A 21,757-nucleotide genomic window follows, 5' to 3' on the forward strand; every position below is an offset into this window, starting at 1 on the left:
TTCCCTGGGATTCTCCAGGCAAGAAAACTTACAGGTACCTTATTTTTGACAAAGGAGACAAGAATATACAATGGAGCAAAGATAGCATCTTCAATAAGTGGTACTGGGAAAACTGGACAGCTATGTGTAAAAGAATGAAATTAGAACACTTTCTAACACTATACACAAAGATAAAATGGATTAAAGACCTAAATGTAAGAAACTATAAAATTCACAGAGGAAAACACAGGCAGAACACTCGATGACATAAATCAAAGCAAGATCCTCTATGATACAACTCCTGAAAGACTGAAAGCTGCTCAGTTGTGTCTGACTCTTTGTGACCCCACGGACTATACAGTCCATGGAATTCCCCAGACCAGAATACTGGAGTGGGTAGCCTTTCCCTTCTCCAGGGTATCTTCCCAAACCAGGGATCAAACCCAGGTCTCCTGTATTACAGGCAGATTCTTTACCAGCTGAGCCACAAGGGAAGCCCAAGAATACTGGAGTGTGTATAGCCTATCCCTTCTCCAGGAGATCTTCCCAACCCAGGAATTGAACCAGGGTCTCCTGCATTGCAGGTAGATTCTTTACCCCAGTTCCTACAGTAATGGAAATAAAAAAAAAAACAAGTGGGACCTAGTTAAACTTAAAAGCTTTTGTACAGAAAAGGAAATGATAAATAAGATGAAAAGACACCCCTCAGAATGGGAGAAAACAATAGCAAATGAAAAGATTGACAAAGGATTAATTTCCAAAATATACAAGCAGCTCATACAATTCAATACCAGAAAAAAAAAACCCAATCAAAAACTGGGAAAAAGACCTAAACAGACATTTCTCCAAAGACATACAGATGGCTAACAAATACAGGAAAAGATGCTCAACATTGCTCTTTATCAGAGAGATGCACATCAAAACTACAATGAGGTATCACCTCAAACTGGTCAGAATGGTCATCAACAAAAAGTCTACAAACAATAAATGCTGGAGAGCATGTGGAGAAAAGGAAACCCTCTTGCACAGTTGGTGGGAATATAAATTAATACAGCCACTATGGAAGATGGTATGGAGATTCCTTACAAAACTGGGAATAAAACCACCATATGACCCAGCAATTCCACTCCTAGGCATATACCCCTAGGAAACCAAAATTGAAAAAGACACATGTACCCCAATGTTCACTGCAGCACTATTTACAATAGCTAGAACATGGAAGCAACCTAGATGTCCATCAACAGATGAATGGATAAAGAGGTCATAGAACATATATATAATGGAATTTTACCCAGCCATAAAAAGGAACACAACTGAGTCCATTCTAATGAGGTGGATGAACTTAGAGCCTATTATACAGAGTGAAGTAAGTCAGAAAGAGAAATATTGTATACTATATATGTATACTGTATACATATATATGCAATCTAGAAAGATGGTACTGATGAATTTATTTACAAGGCAGCAGTGGAGAAACAGACAGAGAACACTTATGGACATGGGGAGAGGGGAAGAGAGGATGAGATGTATGCAGAGGGTAATATGGAAACTTACATTACCATGTGTAAAATAGATAGCCAATGGGAATTTGCTGTATGCCTCAGAGAACTCAAACAGGGGCTCTGTATCAACCTAGAGCGGTGGGATGGGGAGGGAGATGGGAGGGAGGTTCAAGAGGGAGGGGCCGTATGTATACCTATGGCTGACTCATGTTGATGTCTGACAGAAAACAACAAAATTCTGTAAAACAATTACCTTTCAATTAAAAAATAAGTTTAAAAAAAGGTAGGAGTGTATTCTAGGCTTTTTCTGGTCCATAAGAAAGAAGAACTGGCCAGGAAATAGAAATGTCAGGAACCTGGATTGAAAACTAAGACTCTTTACCTTAGAATTCATGAAAACCAAGAAAAAAATGACATGGCGCCACCAAGATGTACCCCCAGACATACGGAAGGAAGACTTCAAGAAGTCAGGAGAAAAGATGGGGCGTGAGTCCACAGCATGATGTTCTGAAGGCTGAACAAGCATACTGGGAAGCCCCCAGAATCAGGCTCCCTGGTGAGACACTTGTGTCTGACTCGGCTGTGCACAAAACTCTAGAGAAAGCGGCTTCAACAAGACTCAGCTCCCACATAAAAGATGTTCAGAAGTAGGGAATCCAAGCTGCTATGGCACTTTGCAACATCAGGAACCTGGCTTCTCCTGTCTTGGTTTCTTCCCATAATCCAAGACAGATGCTGAGCACTAGCCATAATCTAAAGAACAGTTAAGAAGGGCATGCTTTCTCCCCTCACGGACACTTTCCAGAAAATGCACGTGACATGTCCATTGACCAGCGGCAAGAAAACGTAGGGGGTGCAGTGTATGTTCTAGGTGGTTGTCTTCCCACCGAAACACTAGAAATTCTACTATCAAGAAAAGAGTAGGGACTTCACTGGTGGTCCAGTGATTAAGATTCTGCGCTTTCATTGCAGGGGGCGTGGGTTCGATCCCTGGTCAGAGAACTAAGATCTTACATGCCCCATGGCATGGCCAAAAGAAGAAAAGAAAAGAGGAGAAATGGGTATAGAGGGGTGGGAGCAGGGCGGGCAACTTCCAGTGTCAAGATGCACCAGGAAACTACAAATAATTCTGATGATGGTCTTGACACGAAACCAGAGAAAGGCCACAAGCTGGAGGCTTACTGTAAGAACACAGCAAAGCCTTTCCATGAGTTAAATCTGACAAAAGCCTGACTCCATCATGTGTACTTTGACATTGTTCCCTCTGCCATGAGGAATGAGGTTCACATGGACAAGAATGGAATTTACAGTAGTAATAAAGGATGATCTTCAGACCATGGTAAATGCAGAGATGGTTATTGAAAGCATCCAGCACTCTGAGTGCAGTCTCGCTTCTACACTCAACATGGAACATTCTGTCCATGTATGTGGGGTTTCTGTGTGGTGCTTTATTTCCCCATCTCCTTTTATAAAAATCTCCCCTTTCATTATGGTGTCCTGTTCCTGTTGCACAGAGGAGTATTTCTTCATTTCTTCTGAGGACACTAAGCATATGTTTTCTAAAAGGTTCTTTGGGGGAGTTTATGGCAACTTTTAAAAATATATATTTATTTATTTGGCTGTGCTAGGTCTCAGTTGTGGCATGCTGGATCTTTAGCTGTCGCCTGAAAACTCTTAGTTGCAGCATATGGGATCTAGTACCCTGACCAGGGATGGAACCCAGGCCCCTGAATTAGGAGCACAAAGTCTTAGTCACTGGACCACCAGGGAAGTCCCTTCAGTTGCTTATAGAAAATAATTTTCTTAGTCTTTAAGGCTGTTCTTTCCCCCTCCATTACTTGGCAGCTTTTGACAGGGCCCCATCTTTGTTCCTGAACTGCAGCGTCATCAACCAGGCAGTGTGTCTGTAGCAGGGAGGGTCAGAGGCTTCTCCCTGGGTGTTAGCAGCCATCCTCCTCTTAGGTCTGGGCCTGCAGAGCAGTCAACAGGAGCAGGTTCATGCTCAGAGCATACCGCCAGCAGGTGTGCACGGGTCTACTACACAGAGCGGCCTCCTGGCCTGCTCTCTGTCTTCTCTGAGAATTAATGCAGTTCGCTGCTTTGATACTGCAGTAGGTGAAGGACTGATGCCAGGCTCCTCACGCCTCCATCCTTCGTAAACACGGCAAGAGAAACCATATCTTTGTCTGCCTCCCTCTGCTCCCTGTCCTGTGTTTCCAGTGGATGTAGAAAGTCAGTCACAGAAGTAGTGCTGCTCGGCTCTAGTTGGTGTGGCTCCAGCAGCAGGCTCAGACGTACGCAGTTGGAGTGAAGCTAGCTTCTTCCCTCTTCCTTCCTCTAGGCCCTGGAATTTCAGCTGCAGAGGACACGCCCAGAACAGGCTCCTCTACTAGTCCCCACAACACAAGAGACTTGGCAGGGAACCTGTCCTTCTCTGTCTCCCAACTCCTGACACATCTGTCATCTTATCTTGGTTTGTTAACGGCCGTGGTCAGCTTTTGTCTCCATGGGAAGTTGGGAGGAGGCCCTGGCCTCAGTGGGCTGGCTGGGCTCGGCCCTGTCCATCCTCTACTTCACTATCCAGGTGGCAGCCACGACTGCTGAGAAAAGTCAGCAACTGATGAAAAACCCTACTCAGGGGTGTTGATCAGGTGTCCCAAAAGGAAGATGAAGGGACAGACAGAGCTCTGCCAGGGCTAAGGTCACATGAGACGTGTAAGTGGAGAACACATTCAGGAGGGAAATCCTGGAGAGAGTCCTTGAAGGGACTGTCTAAAGTGGGCAGGCCCCCTTAAAGGGATGATCTCAAGGGACATAAACCAGGTAAGGGCCAGAATGGAGATGAAACTGACCAGCAAGATAAATCAAGGCCCACTCTTGCCTCTGGAAAACTCCTTACATATGGCACAAGGGCCCCTCCTCCTTGCAAATCCTCAGTCAACAAGACAAATATGATGTAGTAGAAAACAGCTAGTGAGAGAGACTTCAGATTCTCGACAGGGCTGTAACACAGCCATCAGGAAGGGAAGATGACTGGGATGCGTGTGTAGAGGTCAGCTCTCCAGCCAACAAAGGGGAACACTGCTCTGCTTGCTCCACTCTCGTCATCCCAAACCTGTGGGCTTTTCAGTTCTGGAGCCAGGCTGACAAGAGCTCCTGACTGGAGGAAGGTACTGAGAAGAGACCCTCTTTTGGGGACTGGAATATGAGACCAGTTTGTGAAGCAGTGAGGATGTGTCCACTCCGAAAAGACTGTTCCTGCCCTCAAATGTTGGAAAGTGGGGGAAAGGGATTAGAACTGTTCTAGTGACCCTTGGGCCAAATATGGAAAAAGCTGGGCTCAACATGGAGAACTTCTGAAACTCAGTACTTCCCACTGGGACCCCCTAACCTCCAGGAGAGGCTGGAAAGACGGTGGTGGGGACTTGGAGAGGACACGCACACGTGACAGTCTGTGCATCTCTAAAACCACATAGGCAGCAACCCAAGTCACCGTCTCTATTTTCAAACTGTAAAACTGTACATTTATGTATCAATAAAAATTTGCTGAATAAGTTACCCTATTTGTTTAGAAGGCTTCCCTGGTGGCTCAAATGGTAAATAATCTGCCTGCAAAGTGGGAAGATTCCCAGATTCAATCCCTGGGTTGGGAAGATTCCATTCCCAAAATGTGTAAAAACAGAACACTTTCCCACCTCAAAAAGCGTACTTGTTGTTTATTCGTGAAGTTGTGTCCGACTCTTCTGTGACCCCATGGACTGTAGCCCACCAGGCTCCTCTGTCCATCGGATTTCCCAGGCAAGAAACTGAAGTGGGTTGTCATCTCCTCCAGGGGATCTCACTGACTCCCAGGGATGTGGAACCTGTGCTTCCTTCACTGGCAGGCAGATTCTTTACGAGGGAAGCCTCATATGTATTTTTCAGTTCAGTTCAGGTCAGTCGCTCAGTCGTGTCCAACTCTTTGCGACCCCATGGACTGCAGTGCGCCAGGCGCCCCTGCCCATCACCAACTCCCGGAGCTTACTCAAACTCATGTCCATTGCATCGGTGATGCCATCCAACCATCTATCCTCTGTCTTTCCCTTCTCCTCCCACCTTCAATCTTTCCCAGCATCAGGGTCTTTTCAAATGAGTTAGTTCTTCGCAGCAGGTGCCCAAAGTACTGGAGTTTCAGCTTCAGCATCAGTCCTTCCAATGAATATTCAGGACTGATTTCCTTTAGGATGGACTGGTAGGATCTCCTTGCAGTCCAAGGGACTCTCAAGAGTCTTCTCCAACACCACAGTTCAAAAGCATCAGTTCTTCGGTGATCAGCTTTATAGTCCAACTCTCACATCCATACATGACTACTGGAAAAACCACAGCCTTGACTAGATGGACCTTTGATGGAAAAGTAATGTTTCTACTTTTTAATATGTCATCTAGATTGGTTATAACTTTTCTTCTGAGAAGCAAGCATCTTTTAATTACATGGCTGCAGTCACCATCTGCAGTGATTTAGGAGCCCAAAAATATAAAGTCTGATACTGCTTCAGCATCCAGTTGCCATAAAGTGATGGGACCAAAGGCCATGATCTTAGTTTTCTTTATGTTGAGTTTTAAGTCAACTTTTTCACTCTCCTCTTTCACTTTCAACAAGAGGCTCTTTAGTTCATCACTTTCTGCCGTAAGGGTGATGTCATCTGCGTATCTGAGGTTATTGATATTTCTCCCAGCAATCTTGATTCCAGCTTGTGCTTCATCCAGCCCAGCGTTTCTTATGATGTACTCTGCATAAATGTTAAATAAGCAGGGTGACAATATACAGCCTTGACGTACTCCTTTCCCGATTTGGTAACAGTTTGTTGTTCCATGTCCAGCTCTAACTGTTGCTTCCTGACTTGCATACAGATTTCTCAGGAGGCAGGTCAAGTGGTCTGGTATTCCCATCTCTTAAGAATTTTGCAGTTGGTTGTGATCCACAGTCAAAGGCTTTGCCATAGTCAATAAAGCAGAAATAGATGTTTTTCTGGAACTCTTTTGCTTTTTCAATGATCCAACAGATGTTGGCAATTTGATCTCTGGTGCCTCTGCCTTTTCTAAATCCAGCTTGAACATCTGGAAGTTCACAGTTCACACACTGTTGAAGCCTGACTTGGAGAATTTTGAGCATTACTAGCGTGTGAGATGAGTGCAACTGTGCAGTAGTTTGAGCATTCTTTGGCATTGCCTTTCTTTAGGATTGGAATGAAAACTGACCTTTTCCAGTCCTGTGGCCACTGCAGAGTTTTCCCAATTTGCTGGCATATTGAGTGCAGCACTTTCACAGCATCATCTTTCAGGATTTGAAACAGCTAAACTGGAATTCCATCACCTCCACCAGCTTTGTTCATAGTGATGCTTCCTAAGGCCCCCCTGACTTCGCATTCCAGGATGTCTGGCTCTAGGTGAACGATCAAACCATTGTGATTATCTGGTCGTGAAGTTTGTTTGTTTTTAATAGTTCTTCTGTGTATTCTTGCCACCTGTTCTTAATATCTTCTGCTTCTGTTAGGTCCATACCATTTCTGTCCTTTATTGTGCCTATCTTTGCATGAAATGTTCCCTTCAGTTCAGTTCAGTCGCTCAGTCGTGTCCGACTCTTTGCGACCCTATGAATCACAGCACGCCAGGCCTCCCTGTCCATCACCAACCCCCGGAGTTCACTCAAACTCATGTCCATCAAGTCGGTAATGCCATCCAGCCATCTCATTCTCTGTCGTCCTCTTCTCCTCCTGCCCCCAATAGTATCTCTAATTTTCTTGAAGATATCTGTGCTGCTGCTGCTGCTAAGTCGCTTCAGTCGTGTCCGACTCTGTGCGACCCCAAAGACTGCAGCCAACAGGCTCCACGGTCCCTGGGATTCTCCAGGCAAGAGTACTAGAGTGGGTTGCCATTGCCTTCTCCGGAAGATATCTCTAGTCTTTCCCATTCTATTGTTTTCCTCTATTTCTTTGCACTGATCACTGAGGAAGGCTTTCTTATCTCTCCGTGCTCTTCTTTGGAACTCTGAATTCAGATGGTTATATTCTTCCCTTTCTCCTTTGCTTTTCTTTTCTCCTCTTCTCACAGCTATTTTTAAGCCTTCCTCAGACAACCATTTTGCTTTTTTGCAATTCTTTTTCTTGGGGATGGTCTTGATCCCTGTCTCCTGTACAATGTCATGAACCTCCATCCATAGTTCTTCAGGCACTCTATCAGATCTAACCCCTTGAATCTATTTGTCACTTTCACTGTATAATGGTAAGGGAATTGATTTAGGTCATACCTGAATGGTCTAGTGGCTTCCCCCACTTTCTCCAATTTAAGTCTGAATTTGGCAATAAGGAGTTCATGATCTGAGCCACTGTCAGCTCCTGGTCTTGTTTTTGCTTACTGTATAGAGCTTCTCCATCTTTGGCTACAAAAGAATATAATCAATCTGATTTCAGTGTTGACCATCTGGTGATGTCCATGTGTAGAGTCTTCTCTTGTGCTGTTGGAAGAGGGTGTTTGCTATGACCAGTGCGTTCTCCTGGCAAAACTCTGTTAGACTTTGCCCTACATCATTCTGTACCCCAAAGCCAAATTTGCAAGTTACTCCAGGTGTTTCTTGACTTCCTACTTTTGCATTTCCACAGTAAAAAAAAAAAAAGAAGAAGAAGTAGAGCATATATTTACAGTGGATAACCAAAATAAAGAATTGGAGCTTCAGCTTTAGCATGGAGGTGAATTTGAGTGAACTCTGGGAGTTGGTGATGGACAGGGAGGCCTGGTGTGCTGTGATTCATGGGGTCACAAAGAGTCAGACATGACTGAGCAACTGAACTGAACTCAACATAAATAAATAAATAAAGTGGATAATCAACAAGGTCCTACTGTACAGCACAGGGAACTCTACTCAATGTAATGTGGCAGCCTGAATGGGAGGGGAGCTTCAGGGAGAATGGATACATGTATACGTATGGCTGAGTTGCTCTGCTATGCACCTGAAACTATCACAATACTGTTAATCAGCTATACTCCCATAGAAAATAAAAAGTTTTTTTTAAAAAAGCAGAACATAACTACCACAATTTAATTTTTCCCTTAGAGCCCTGAATGGTCTAGCAAGGCCATGTTTATAAGTGTGAAGGTCACTGTTCTGCACACATCTGTGGCCAGGTCTGGACTGGGATAAGACCATGAAGGAAGCCAGGTTTTCCTCAGCGCCTCACCCCTCTCACCTCTTCTATCTGGGCTCTCTGGCCCTCTTCAGATACCTCTCGTGCCTTGCAGCAGTCCATCAGGACTATAAGTACCATGTAACTGAGACATTTCCTTCCCTTCCTCTGAATGCCATCCATGAAATGTTAGAGACAGAAAGGATCTTAGAAACCAAATGTTCCAGATTTACAGCTAAGAAAACACATTCTCAGAGAAGACGTAAAGTGACCTGAAGGCCAGAGGCTAGGCCCTGGGGTCAGGACTCCCTCCACACCTTCGTAGCCCTCACGGGTGCACTGCCAGATGGCACGTCCGACAGATCTGGCTCCAGGGACAATGGCTAACTGTCATCAACCCAACAGTAACAGGAAAGGGATGCAGGCAGCACAGCAGGCCAGAGACCAAGGCCGGGGGCAAGTTTTAACAGATGTGAGTCACACCAAGGCGAAAGCCACCTTGTCTGACCACCTGACAGGTGAATTCTCAAGTACACAGAAGTCATCTTCTGTGTACCTATAAACAGCCTTCTGATGGGATGTCAATTTCTTGTCAGCTCAGTTTTTAAACCGTTACATTAATATTTAGCTTTTAATCTTTTCTAGCTCCTAAAAGGCAAGATTTAAACATCCCTAAAATTAACACCCAGCCCCATCACTTCATGGCAAATAGATGGGGAAACAGTGGAAACAGTGGCTGACTTTATTTTGGGGGGCTCCAAAATCACTGCAGATGGTGATTGTAGCCAGGAAATTAAAAGACGCTTACTCCTTGGAAGGAAAGATATGACCAACCTAGACAGCATATTAAAAAGCAGAGACATTACTTTACCAACCAAGGTCCGTCTAGTCAAGGCTATGGTTTTTCCAGTAGTCATGTACGGTTGTGAGAGTTGGACTATAAAGAAAGCTGAGCACCAAAGAATTGATGCTTTTGAACCGTGGTGTTGGAGAAGACTCTTGAGAGTCCCTTGAATTGCAAGGAGATCCAACCAGTCCATCCTAAAGGAGATCAAACCTGGGTGTTCATTGGAAGGACTGATGTTGAAGCTGAAGCTCCAATATTTTGGGCACCTGATGCAAAGAGCTGACTCATTTGAAAAGACCTGATGCTGGGGAAGATTGAGGGGAGGAGGAGAAGGGAATGACAGAGGATGAGATGGTTGGATGGCATCAGCGACTCAATGGACATGAATTTGGGTAAACTCCAGGAGTTGGTGATGGACCGGGACGCCTGGCATGCTGCAGTTCATGGGGTTGCAAAGAGTTGGACATGACTAAGCAACTGAACTGGAACTGGAAAATTAACACATTACAAAATTTTACATTATATTCAAATTACGATTTGTCTTCCCCCAAGTAAAGCTTCCTTTTAAATAAAACTGATTTTTCACTTTTGCTTTGCTTCCATCAGCAGCAAATGATTTTTCTTGAGAAAGCACCTTTCTTAGATTTATGTCTGCTATACAAATTCTCTCGTGATACTGATTTTCTGCAAGTATTAAAAACAAGGCACATTTGCCTAAGATTGGAAGACAATTTTCAAATGTGTTGTAACTTTAAAAACATCTAGAAAATGACAATAACTCTAGTTGCAGTTCTATGCACGTGACAGTTGTGGTTAATGACATATGGGATTTCATCTTAACCCTTAACAGTTCACATTCATATTTTCTGCTTTAAGCAAAGCAAAATGAAACAAAAAAGATAAAGATCACTCCTAGAAGTAATAATATTCTAAAGTGAAAGTGTTAGTTGCTCAGTCGTGGCTGACTCTTTGTGACCCCATGGACTGTAGCCCACCAGGCTTCTTTGACCATGGGACTTCCCAGGCAAGAATACTGGAGTGGGTTGCCATTTCCTTCTCCAGGGGCTCTTCCCAACCCAGGAATCAAACACAGGTCTCCCACACTACAGATGGATTCTCTACCGTATCAGTCACCAGGAAAGCCCAATAATATAGTCTAACGTCTTATTCATCTTACATGCATGGTTTGCTTTATTGACTATGCCAAAGCCTTTGAGTGTGTGGATCACAATAAACCATGGAAAATTCTGAAAGAGATAGGAATACCAGACCACCTGACCTGCCTCTTGAGAAACCTATATACAGGTCAGGAAGCAACAGTTAGAACTGGACATGGAACAACAGACTGGTTCCAAATAAGAAAAGGAGTACGTCAAGGCTGTATATTGTCACCCTGCTTATTTAACTTATATGAAGAGTACATCACGAGAAACGCTGGGCTGGACGAAGCACAAGCTGGAATCAAGATTGCTGGGAGAAATAGCAATAACCTCAGATATGCAGATGACACCACCCTTATGGCAGAAAGTGAAGAGGAACTCAAAAGCCTCTTGATGAAAGTGAAAGAGGAGAGTGAAAAAGTTGGCTTAAAGCTCAACATTCAGAAAACTAAGATCATGGCATCTGGTCACATCACTTCATGGGAAATAGATGGGGAAACAGTGGAAACAATGTCAGACTTTATTTCTTTGGGCTCCAAAATCACTGCAGATGGTGGCTGTAGCCATGAAATTAAAAGACGCTTACTCCTTGGAAGGAAAGTTATGACCAACCTAGACAGCATATTAAAAAGCAGAGACATTACTTTGCCAACCAAGGTCCGTCTAGTCAAGGCTATGGTTTTTCCTGTGGTCATGTATGGATGTGTGAGTTGGACTGTGAAGAAAGCTGATCGCCGAAGAATTGATGCTTTTGAACTATGGTGCTGGAGAAGACTCTTGAGAGTCCCTTGGACTGCAAGGAGGTCCAACCAGTCCATCCTAAAGGAGATTGGTCCTGGGTGTTCACTAGAAGGACTGATGCTGAAGCTGAAACTCCAATACTTTGGCCACCTCATGCGAAGAGCTGACTCACTGGAAAAGACCCTGATGCTGGGAGGGATTGGGGGGCAGGAGGAGAAGGGGATGACAGAGGATGAGATGGCTGGATGGCATCACCAACTCGATGGACATGAGTTTGAGTGGACTCCAGGAGTTAGTGATGGACAGGGAGGCCTGGCATGCTGCGATTCATGGGGTTGCAAAGAGTCACACACAACTGAGTGACTGAACTGAACTGAAAGCAACTTAAAAGACACTGAATTCAACTGAATGTATTTCAGGACTGCATTTACTCTCACAAATGCCACAGGACTCTCAAGGCCCACTTCTCAGGCTCACCTGCACAGTGCCTCAGCATCCAGATGTCGGGAATTTCTGTGGTCTATGATGATGATGTCATGGTGTTTGTCCAGAAAAGAGGCGAGGGCAGTCTGAGCCTCCTTGGTAACTGTACACATAAACCCTGCTTTTTCACATGCCCTGTAGAATCCATTACACTGGTTATCTTCTTTGGTAAACACTAAAAGTACCTGAATCAGAAAAGCACGAACACTGCTTTTTAAAAAAAAAAGATGCTGTTAGAACTGTCATGTCTTAGAAGCCCATAGAAAACTCCCAAGTGTTTTCAAGGCAAGTACACAGGTGTGAGCATTACAATCTGTTGAGTAAATCCTTTTCCTCCATGTAACTCAGCAACGTTACTGCTCAGCTCCCTGAAACAAGTGCTATTCTAGCTGTTCTGAGTCTGGAAGTCAGAGCATGGGTCAAATGGTTATTTCTTTTGCTTTTGGAAGAATTCAACAAAGACTTAAGTATTTCATCTTAAAACCAAATCAATCAAAACACAAATTTTAGTTAACCAGGTTAAGTTCTTAGATGGTAAACGCCAATATTTCAGTCAAGCTCTTAGAATACTTAATACTTTAAATAATATTTAAAGTATTAAATATTCTGACTCAAGACTTCATAATTCCTCCAAGTTAAAAAAAAAAATTACTTTGATTGTAAGAGAGAAGATTCAAAGCAGACCAAAACATGACATTTTCAAACCTGCTCATTTAGTGACACGGGAATAGCTCCAGGTGCAAGAGCCAGCTGGCTGTCCCTGTGCCCGGCCCAGGCAGGTGAGGCCTGCGGCTGCCTCTGCCCTGTGCAGCCAGGTCCCTGCGCCAACCTGGTACAGGCGTGCCGCCCCATCCCCCTTCACACCCAGGCTGACCAGCCTGAGGGGAAGAGACTGCAAAGCCGACAGAAACCCTGTTCCTGAGGACTAGGTTCCTCTAAGCTTATTCGGGTGCACAAATACAACAAAGCAAACAGCACATTTCCGCCAGTGCTTTTCACATATTAAAAATTCTAACAGTTTGTGTACGTGAGGCATCAGGTCACTTTTGAGCTTAATTTCAGTTGGTTATTTTGTTTAAGATTTTGGACTAGAAAATTTGCAGATAGTTTCTCTCTGCTGGAGCTGATTCAGTACCGTTGCATAGACTATACTTTTACTCCATTGTAGAAAATTTCAAACCTACAGGAAGTTACGAATGACAATGAACGCTACTAACCCCCCTTCCAGTTTCATAAATTGGTAACATTTTTACACCTTTGCTCTCTCTCTCCACACACACACACAATTATTATTATTATTTTTTGCTGAACCTTTTAACTTTTAAAGTAGGTTGCAGACATTTCTTCATCTGTAAATACAAATGAATCATATAGAATAAATTCATCTATATTTCTAAGAAAAAACATTCCCTGATATAACTGTAGTACTGCTATCAAGTTCCAGGAATTTAACATGGATCCAACAATTTATCTAAAAGAGAAGATTACTTTCAGTGTATACCTTTAGATCCTTTCCCTCCCCATCTTTAGAGACAATTAAGGTGAGGATTATAGCGCTGTGTATTAGTACCTGGAGTTGATCTGGATGAAATCTCATGGGGCCAAATTGCACGTCAGCTACTGTTACCTGAAAGAAAAAGATCTGCTTAAAATTAAAAAGGAAAAAAAAGGTAAACTTGCTTAAATGTTGCTGTCTTTAATCAGTGCCACAGGTGAAAGTGAAATTTCTACTCGAGAGAAAAATTACATAAATACTTATTAGACGGAGGGAGCCTAGGTTTCTCCTTATAACCCCCAGGAAAGGTGGAGCGCAGAGAAGGACAGATAAAATGTGTCTGCTCTCGGCTTTTCTTTTTCTAGCTGCATGTGAATGACTCTAAGTGAACTGCCCACCTTCAGCCTCAATTCCTCACTTGTTACAGAGATCAAGAGGCATATAACATAAAGGGCCCCACAGATTAGACACTGAATGAACACTGGGTCCTTCCATGTCTACTCCCATCTTTCCCCTGATGGACAATGAACCCTTACAGCTAAAATGGCACAAAAATAATGAAATCCAGTAAGCAGAACCACAGGACATCAGAGCCAAAGACACCTTCTCTATACACGATGGTTATCAATAAATGCTTATTGGAAATTCCCTGGTGGTCCAGTGGTCAGGATTCCACATGCTCACTGCTGGAGCCTGGGTTTGATCTCTGGTAGGAAAACTATGATCCCACAAGCCACAAAGAGAAAAAAAAAAAAAAAAAGCTTATCTACTTGAGAACTTAAAACTAACACACAAAGATAAACATAGTATCATTGGGGACTTCTCTGGTGGTCTGGTGGCTAAGACTCCACCTGGCCAATGCAGGGGGCCCAGGTTCAATCCCTGATCAGAGAACCAGATTCCACATGCCACAACTAAGAATTCGTGTGCCGCAAACATAAAAAAGATCCCATGTGCTGCAACTTAGACACAGCACAGTCAAATAAATAAGTAAATTAATAATTTTTAAAAATACAATGTCATAACCAAACCCCAACAAGTAATAAGAATCACAGCGCCAATGGAGAGCTCTGCATAGGCAGGGTGCTGAGCTAAGGGCTGAACATACGTTATATCTCACTGCATCTCTGCAACACTCTGAGAGTTCACACTAGGAAACGGAGGTTCCAAATACTTTGTTTAAAGCCACACAGTAGCTGGGAATGCGCCAAGCAGTCTGTTTAGTTCTATAAACTGTGCTGCCAGCCCAGGGCCACTGGAAGGGCTGGGAAGTCTGCATGCTACAGAAGGAGCACAAGGGAGGCGGGGTGGAGGCTGAAATCCAGCCCCAAGCCATGAGCCCCGGCCCTGGGCTGCCACCCGGAAGAAGAGCCACATTTCTGCAGTTTCTCCAGAAACACTGTGTGTGCTGGCAGGGCTTCTACACTACCTGAGGCCTCTGGGTGATGTGGTACGATTTCAAGCCAAAGACAGCAGCAGAACTGTATCTAGAAACCTCCTCACAAGATACTTCCCACCTGCCTGCCCAGGTCCCATCCCTCCCCTCAAGCAGTGATCTATCCTAGAGTAAACCCATGTAACAAAACCTGCGGAGTGACAGAGGACATCCGTGTCTATTTCTAACTGTGAGAAGCTGATCTCTACTAATTATGGGACAAAAGTTCAGTTGCCTTGCTTTGTAGGGGCCTCATCTCTCAGAAGGTGTAAGGACGAGGGTCGCTGCTCCTCTAGACCCGAGACCAAGGACGGATCTCTGCAGTGTGAAGAAAGGGTGGGCACGGACATCCCATGGCACCATCTCTCCTCCGGAGCTGGGCAGAAACAGGCCAGCCTCATCGAGAGCCACAGATGGATGCTGAAGCCAGAATTTCTGAGAGATGATGATCCAGGAGGACCCAAGAGAGTCTCAAGAGAGAGAGAGGCACTCTGTACAGTCACTCTCACAACGCAGTAGGAAGGAAGGCATGAGGCACCAAGAGAGACCAAAGAACAATGAGGTTTTTGTTGTTTTTTATGAACAAAGTTCAAAGAAATGAATGAAATCAAAGAACAAGAAATGATAGAAGCCTACTGCTTAAAGAAGACAGTGAAGCCACTGAAGAAGAAGGAAGAAAATGACAGGAAAAAGAAGGAAAATTCATTTTGCTGATTTTCTACAGTGTTGAGAGGTGGAGTTTCATGAAACAAAAGAGAAAACAGTCAACAGGAGGGCTGTGCCACCACCCAGGATAAAGCAGCTGCAACATTTGGGTCCTCTATATGAACCATGGGCTGCAGCCTCTTACAAAGGATGCTCATGACATTTGCTGTGAAGGGTCAAGGAGATAAAAAAATAAAGTCTGAAAGGGGAAGAAAAAGTACTTATGAATAGCATAAAAATATGTACTAGGTCACAAAGAAAACCTTAAAACATATTCCTAAAAGCAAAACTTGTACAGTTTTTATTTCCAACCATAAAGCAATCAAACCAAAATTAAAAAAGTAAGAAATAGCCCCTCCATGGAAATTTTAAAAATATTAACTCATGTTATTGTTGGATCAGAGAGGGGAATGCAAACTCTACCTATAGATTACTTGGAAAATAATAAAAATGAGAATATAATGTAACAAGGCCTACAGGATACTAGAAAATTTTTCTCAGAGGCAAAACTTAAGTCTTAGATCTTTCTGTCATGAAACAAGAATTAAGAAAATATACTAAGTTTCCAATTCACTAAATTTGAGAAAATCAACAGTTTAAACTTAAGGAAATGGGGGAGAGAACAATAAGTTAAATGCAATAATTAGTAAAACTTTAAAATACTAATGACTAGCTTGATTTTAAAAAATACATATATATTTGTATATAGTGTTGGTCACAAGCAGAAGGACAAGATAAAAATATGGACAGCTAAGGGCAGAAATCCCACACTGCCTAGGAAAACAATTCTGAGGACATGGTCTTCACCAAAAATGGATGAAGCAACTTTTACAAAGGACAATGTAACTTTATGATCTCAACTTATAAAAATAACTAATCGTTGCATTAATTATAAGAAAGAAAAGAAGCTCCAGATTGTCTTTAAAGATCTTGGATTCCACCTCAATATAATTTTAGCAGTGTCATTTCAAACATTAATGTCTCAGCAATTCTATTTTGTCATGAACTCCGACTGTATTTACTTAACTTGACTGCATTCTAACCTTACATCCTGTCTACAGGGTATGTCCGGCTCTCAGGACCTCTGTTGAGCAGTGTCCCGGCAGGGCCAGACAGCTACTTACCACTGCCCCCCTAAAATAACCACCACCAGGAAATCTGATGACATTACTCAGCGAGCAGACGTCAGCAGCTGGTCCTCAGAGAGTAAACAACTTCCCAAGAGCTCTGGATAAGAGGATCGGAATGACCAGAATTGGTGGATCCATTCTTTCTTTGTGTATCAAAATCAGAATCAAACTGACCTAATACTTCAGACTATGGCCCTCTTAATAATTATTTATTTTTCACATTAATTTTAGTAGGGAATAGTCATTTTCAATTTTAATAACACAGCTATCAGCTTTGAAAGCAACTGATACTTTTAGATAATATAAAAACAACAGTATATTTGTGGGCTTATATTAGTAATTATACAAAGGGCTGAGTTACTCTTTCGGGTTTTTTAATATTTATATGTTTGTTAAGATTTATTGTTAAATTGGGATATTAGATTAGGATGATGTTTGTACTTTAACAGTTTAAAGTAATTTTTTGTTAATATGGCTCATGCAAGTCTAAAATAAATTATTATTAGACACCTTGATGAACCACCTTTCAGTGGTTCTTTTGTTTGCCTAACTGACCTATCATCATGACACTGCAGGGCAAGGTTACCATGTTATGAATCTTGATCACAGTGGGGGAGGACAGGAAAGAGATATATTATTCCATCCTGTCCAAATATTCTACTCCCCTGACTCTCTCTGTCCCTTGCCTGCTTTTTTTTTCCCCTGTAGCTTTAGTCCCCATTTCCCACACTACACATTTTGTTATCTTCTTATTAAAAGAGTGTCTCAAGATTTACCTGCCTTAGTCATTACTAAATTTTCAATACCCAAAACAGTCCCTGGCACATGGTAGGCAGTCAAAAAATATTTCTGAATCAATGTTTACTCAACAGCTAATCTTTTTTAACCAATCATTTATCTAAAAATCATACTCTACAGCTTATACATAACATGGGTATATAACACAGCACTTCCAGGTTTCAGAGTATTTTCACTCATTAAAGGAACACAAAGAAAGGAAGGAATCTTCGGGAAAGTCTGAACACCAGGAACCACAGAAGAATCACGTGATCTATCTTTTTCCTACATCCCCTTATTAGAAACGTAAAGGTATGCTGGGATCAATTTATATTAACTGTTTACAAACCCACGAACTACAGTAATGATGAAAATCAGATTTTGTCTTCAGCCTAACTGTCCATCCCCTCCAGGCTTCCCTGTGCAGCCAATGGCTGTCTGACATGTCTGCCTCTCCCAGCAGAGTGAATTTCATCAAAGGAGCACAGCCTGGGAAAGAGTCAGGTGTGTTCTTAGGTGGGAAGAGTCAAAATTATTTCAGACATTTGTGGACCACAAGTCACGCACAGAGCCAGGTACTAGGAGTGCAAAGACCAAATGCCCACCCTGTCCTTGAGTAGTAGACAATGTGGTGCAGGTTTAAAAGAGAAAGAAGGTATCTACTGTGTGCTAAATACTTCACTTCTGATCATATTTAAATCCAACTTAGTCCCTACCCTATAAGTAAGAGAAGCTCATTAACTCCATTTTATTGATGACCAAACTAAAACTTCCCTGGAGGAGGAAATGGCAACCCACTCCAGTATTCTTGCCTGGAAAATCCCATGGACAGAGGAGCCTGGCAGGCTACAATCCATGGGGTAACAAAGAGTCAGACACGACTGAGCTACCACTGCCACCACCAAACTGAAGCTTAGAGCAGTATGATTAAAGCACTGGTAACAGGCAATGCTGGCAACTGGGTCCAATTCTTGGGAACTCAATTCTCAAGGTCTTTTCATGATCTACTGGGAAAGACACCTGACCGTAACCCATATCTAACTGAAACAAGACAGGAACCTGGAAAGCAGCATCCATCCACTCCACAAACCTTTGTCAAGCACCCACAAGGTATCGAACGGTTTCCCAGGCACTGGGCATTCAACAGAGACCAGATAACATCTCTACAGCAGGGAGGGATCTGATGGAGAGTAAGTGGGCTGCTGTTTGGAATCAGTCAAGGAAGTCTCTCTGAGTTGGCACAGGGTGGCATTGTGGAAGGCGAGGTTTGGATAAGGAGGCACCAAGCAGAGCACAGGACTGGGGGTGGGACCAGTGGACGTCTGAGGAAAGGAGCGGGGAGAGGGAGACGAGCTTAAGGCCAGGCAGGAGCTGTAAGATGCAGAGCTTTCTAAGCCGGGACAAGAAACTGGGGTTTTACTCTAAATTTCATGAAAAGCCGCCAGAGAGTTTTACACAGGGGAATAATATGATCCGATTCTTGTATTCTAAAAAAGATCCCTTCAGTTACCTGTGGAGAAGAGTCAGAGAGACAGGAATAAAGCTCTTGGAGTAGCAGTCTAGGTAGGAAAGAGAAGATGCTTGGTTGGCCTGGTACTTGCCATGGAGATGGGTAGATGAATCTGGAATATGTTTTGGAGATGGACTGATCAGGACTTGTTGATGAACAGAATACAACCAAATCCACTGATTCCCAGATCACAGCTGTCATTTCCGACTAGAAGTTTTGTATCAGTGTTGGGTAGAAATCTGGGGTTCTGAAGCAGGGCATCGTGGTAGAAGTGGTGTGGATCTGCTTGGTCTTTTCCAGATCCACCCACAAGATGGCACCAAGAACTACCCTGAGGCAAAGCTCCCTCCTAGCTTCTTCCCCTGGTCCTTCTCTCAGGGCAATCTAAACATTCCATTCTTGCATACTAAATTGCTTCAGTCATGTCCAACTTTTTGCAAACCCCTGGACTATATAGCCCACCAGGCTCCTCTGTCCATGGGATTCTCCAGGCAAGAATAGCAGAGTGGGTTGCCATTTCCTCCCCCAGGAGATCTTTCCCACCCAGGGATCAAACTCGAATCTCTTTTGTCTCCGTCATTGGCAGGCAGGTTCTTTACCACCACCTGGGAAATTCAATATCCACTTCCAATGTTCTAGTCTCTTCTCTCCCTTTACCTATGCTTAATTTGCCCTCCAGTCAATTTACACAGCACATATTTACAAGAAGCCTTTTATGTGTTACCTCAATTGGATTCCAAAATCAAGTCACAGGTAACAGTGAAACTGTTCAGGCTCTTTTTTCCCCAAACCCCATAGTGTTGGGCAAAAAATGGTGTCTGGATTAAATGAGCTATTTAAAGAGCTTAACACAATTCCTGACAGTGAGTAATGTGCAGTAAATTCTAAATATCTACAGAAAAGGTTTTCCAAGAAGTTTTTGCCATGAAAATATACTTTTACTAACACACACATACACATATACAGGCATTTTAAAAACTGTATTTTTCCAAACAGGTATTTCTTGCAGAGCACTCAGGTAATCGCTAATAAGAACCGTGAACATCATGATAGCTTGAAATAGTGTACAAAATAGGACCCACTTCTTAAATATTAATATAGTTGGTACAGGGGATAAATAAAGGTTTTCTTGAAACCTTCGAAGAGGACTGACTGCCTCTGAAGGTGAAAACAGAAAGAACCAACCCAGAAAAAAATGAGGCTAGCCAACTGAAGAATAACCCAACCCATGTGCTTCTCTTTAACTGTGTCACTGAAATTTAAGAATCCCTCAAATCCAGCAGCAGAAATCTGAGATGCACCATCACGGAGGCCAGATGAGAGTCTACTTCTCACCCATGCACGCCTACTTAGTCGCTCAGTTGTGTCCAACTTTTTGCCACCCTCTAGACTGTAGCTTGTCAGGCTCCTCTGTCCATGGGATTTTTCAGGCAAGAATACAGGAGTGGGTTGCCATCTCCTTCTCCAGGGAATCTTCCTGACTCTCCCATGTCTCCTTCACTGCAGGCAGGTTCTTTACCTGCTGAGCCATCGGGGAAGCCCACTTCTCCCCCAGATCCTCCTAAAAGAGGAGAATGACCACTTGTATGAACTGGTCAGAATGAGAAAAAGGGTATATAAACTGCAGGGGAGTGAGAAGAGAGACACTGAGAACTCAGTGTTATTGACTCAGCTCCCTCCCAGAGAAAACCTGAATCCAGAAGGCATGGAAGACGTGCAGACAAGAGGAATATTCCTGACCAAAGTTTAATAAGTTAGCATCTTGCCTCTGCCTGGGACAAGTCTATTTCAGGCATATTTTCATGAACAGGTCATGTTTATCACACACCCTGAACACTCAGACAGCAGTCCACCTTGTTCAGAAGGCCCTACAGCTGCTTGCCCGCTAGCTGACCACACCAGCCATCCCGAAGCAAACACCAGCCCAGATTTTACCAGGTTAGCTTCATAAACCTCAATGCTATCTGACGTGGGTTACACTGAGAATGACAACCCACACAACAAAATGAATTCTCCACTATCACCCAAGCTTCCCTTCACCAGTATTCCTGAGGTGGAAGAGATAGGGGTTTGAACTCTGACCTCTCTCCCCTAAAAAACAGTAACTTTAGGCAAGTTTCTTCGTTTTGCTAAGCCTCGCCTGGAAAAAGCAGTGGCTGTGAAGCAGAAATGAGTAACAGATTCGCAGCTCTCTGCATGGTGCCGGCATAGAGGGAAGCGCTCCTTGGCGGAAGCCATTATCACCAGTGAAAGGGATGTATAACACATTCGCAGTGCCCCTCGTCTGCCTCCAGAGCAAGGATGAAATCCTCACTAGGTGTGGAAGCTAAACACGTAGGTGTTGGTTGGCAGAAAGCGGGCTTCCAAACTGAAAGCTATTTGAAAAAGACAGAGTTAACGCTGCTCATCCCCACCTCCTTCCTGTGTTAAATCATCAGACGCCCTGAACGCAGCAGCTCTCAACCTGAGGATCTACTGTTGAAACCATGTCCCAGTCCTCTTTTATGAGGGCTATCCAGAGAGTCTCAGTAATGGGCCTATGTGGTTTTAACAAATAATACTGGTTTCTTTAACACTTTCTTTTGGAACATTTTTCACTACATTTCAAATAACCAGCTCAGAAAAATCCAGGAAAGAGTCATTTTCTGTTTAGAAAACTGAACTCTGAATTTCAGAAGAGAAACTACTTGGAAAACAAGGAGGTACATATTAAATAGTGAAGACAGTAACACTATCAACAGAGAAGAGGAACCCGTGGGGCAGATGAAGGCCTTGGATCCAGGATGGGGGTTCAGCATAGGTGCTGAGGGGAGACTGGCTAGAGCCTTGGCCC

General features: G+C 43.4%; 1 protein-coding gene across 2 annotated transcripts in view; it reads right to left on the reverse strand.

Annotated features, from left to right (window-relative positions):
- The window catches only part of PDE8A (phosphodiesterase 8A), a 173,367-nt gene that overhangs the window by 73,132 nt on the left and 78,478 nt on the right, over window positions 1-21,757 (reverse strand). For both annotated transcript variants that reach the window (XM_055417883.2, XM_055417884.2), the window contains exons 2-3: window positions 13,443-13,499; window positions 11,867-12,057 (exon numbers count right to left, since the gene is read on the reverse strand). In XM_055417883.2, the coding sequence (XP_055273858.2) occupies window positions 11,867-12,057; window positions 13,443-13,499 (248 nt within the window). The remainder of the gene's footprint in view (window positions 1-11,866; window positions 12,058-13,442; window positions 13,500-21,757) is intronic.

The sequence above is a fragment of the Moschus berezovskii genome, chromosome 21 (genome assembly GCF_049115385.1).
Source record: "Moschus berezovskii isolate FMDL1 chromosome 21, NW_MosBer_1.0, whole genome shotgun sequence".
Taxonomy (NCBI): domain Eukaryota; kingdom Metazoa; phylum Chordata; class Mammalia; order Artiodactyla; family Moschidae; genus Moschus; species Moschus berezovskii.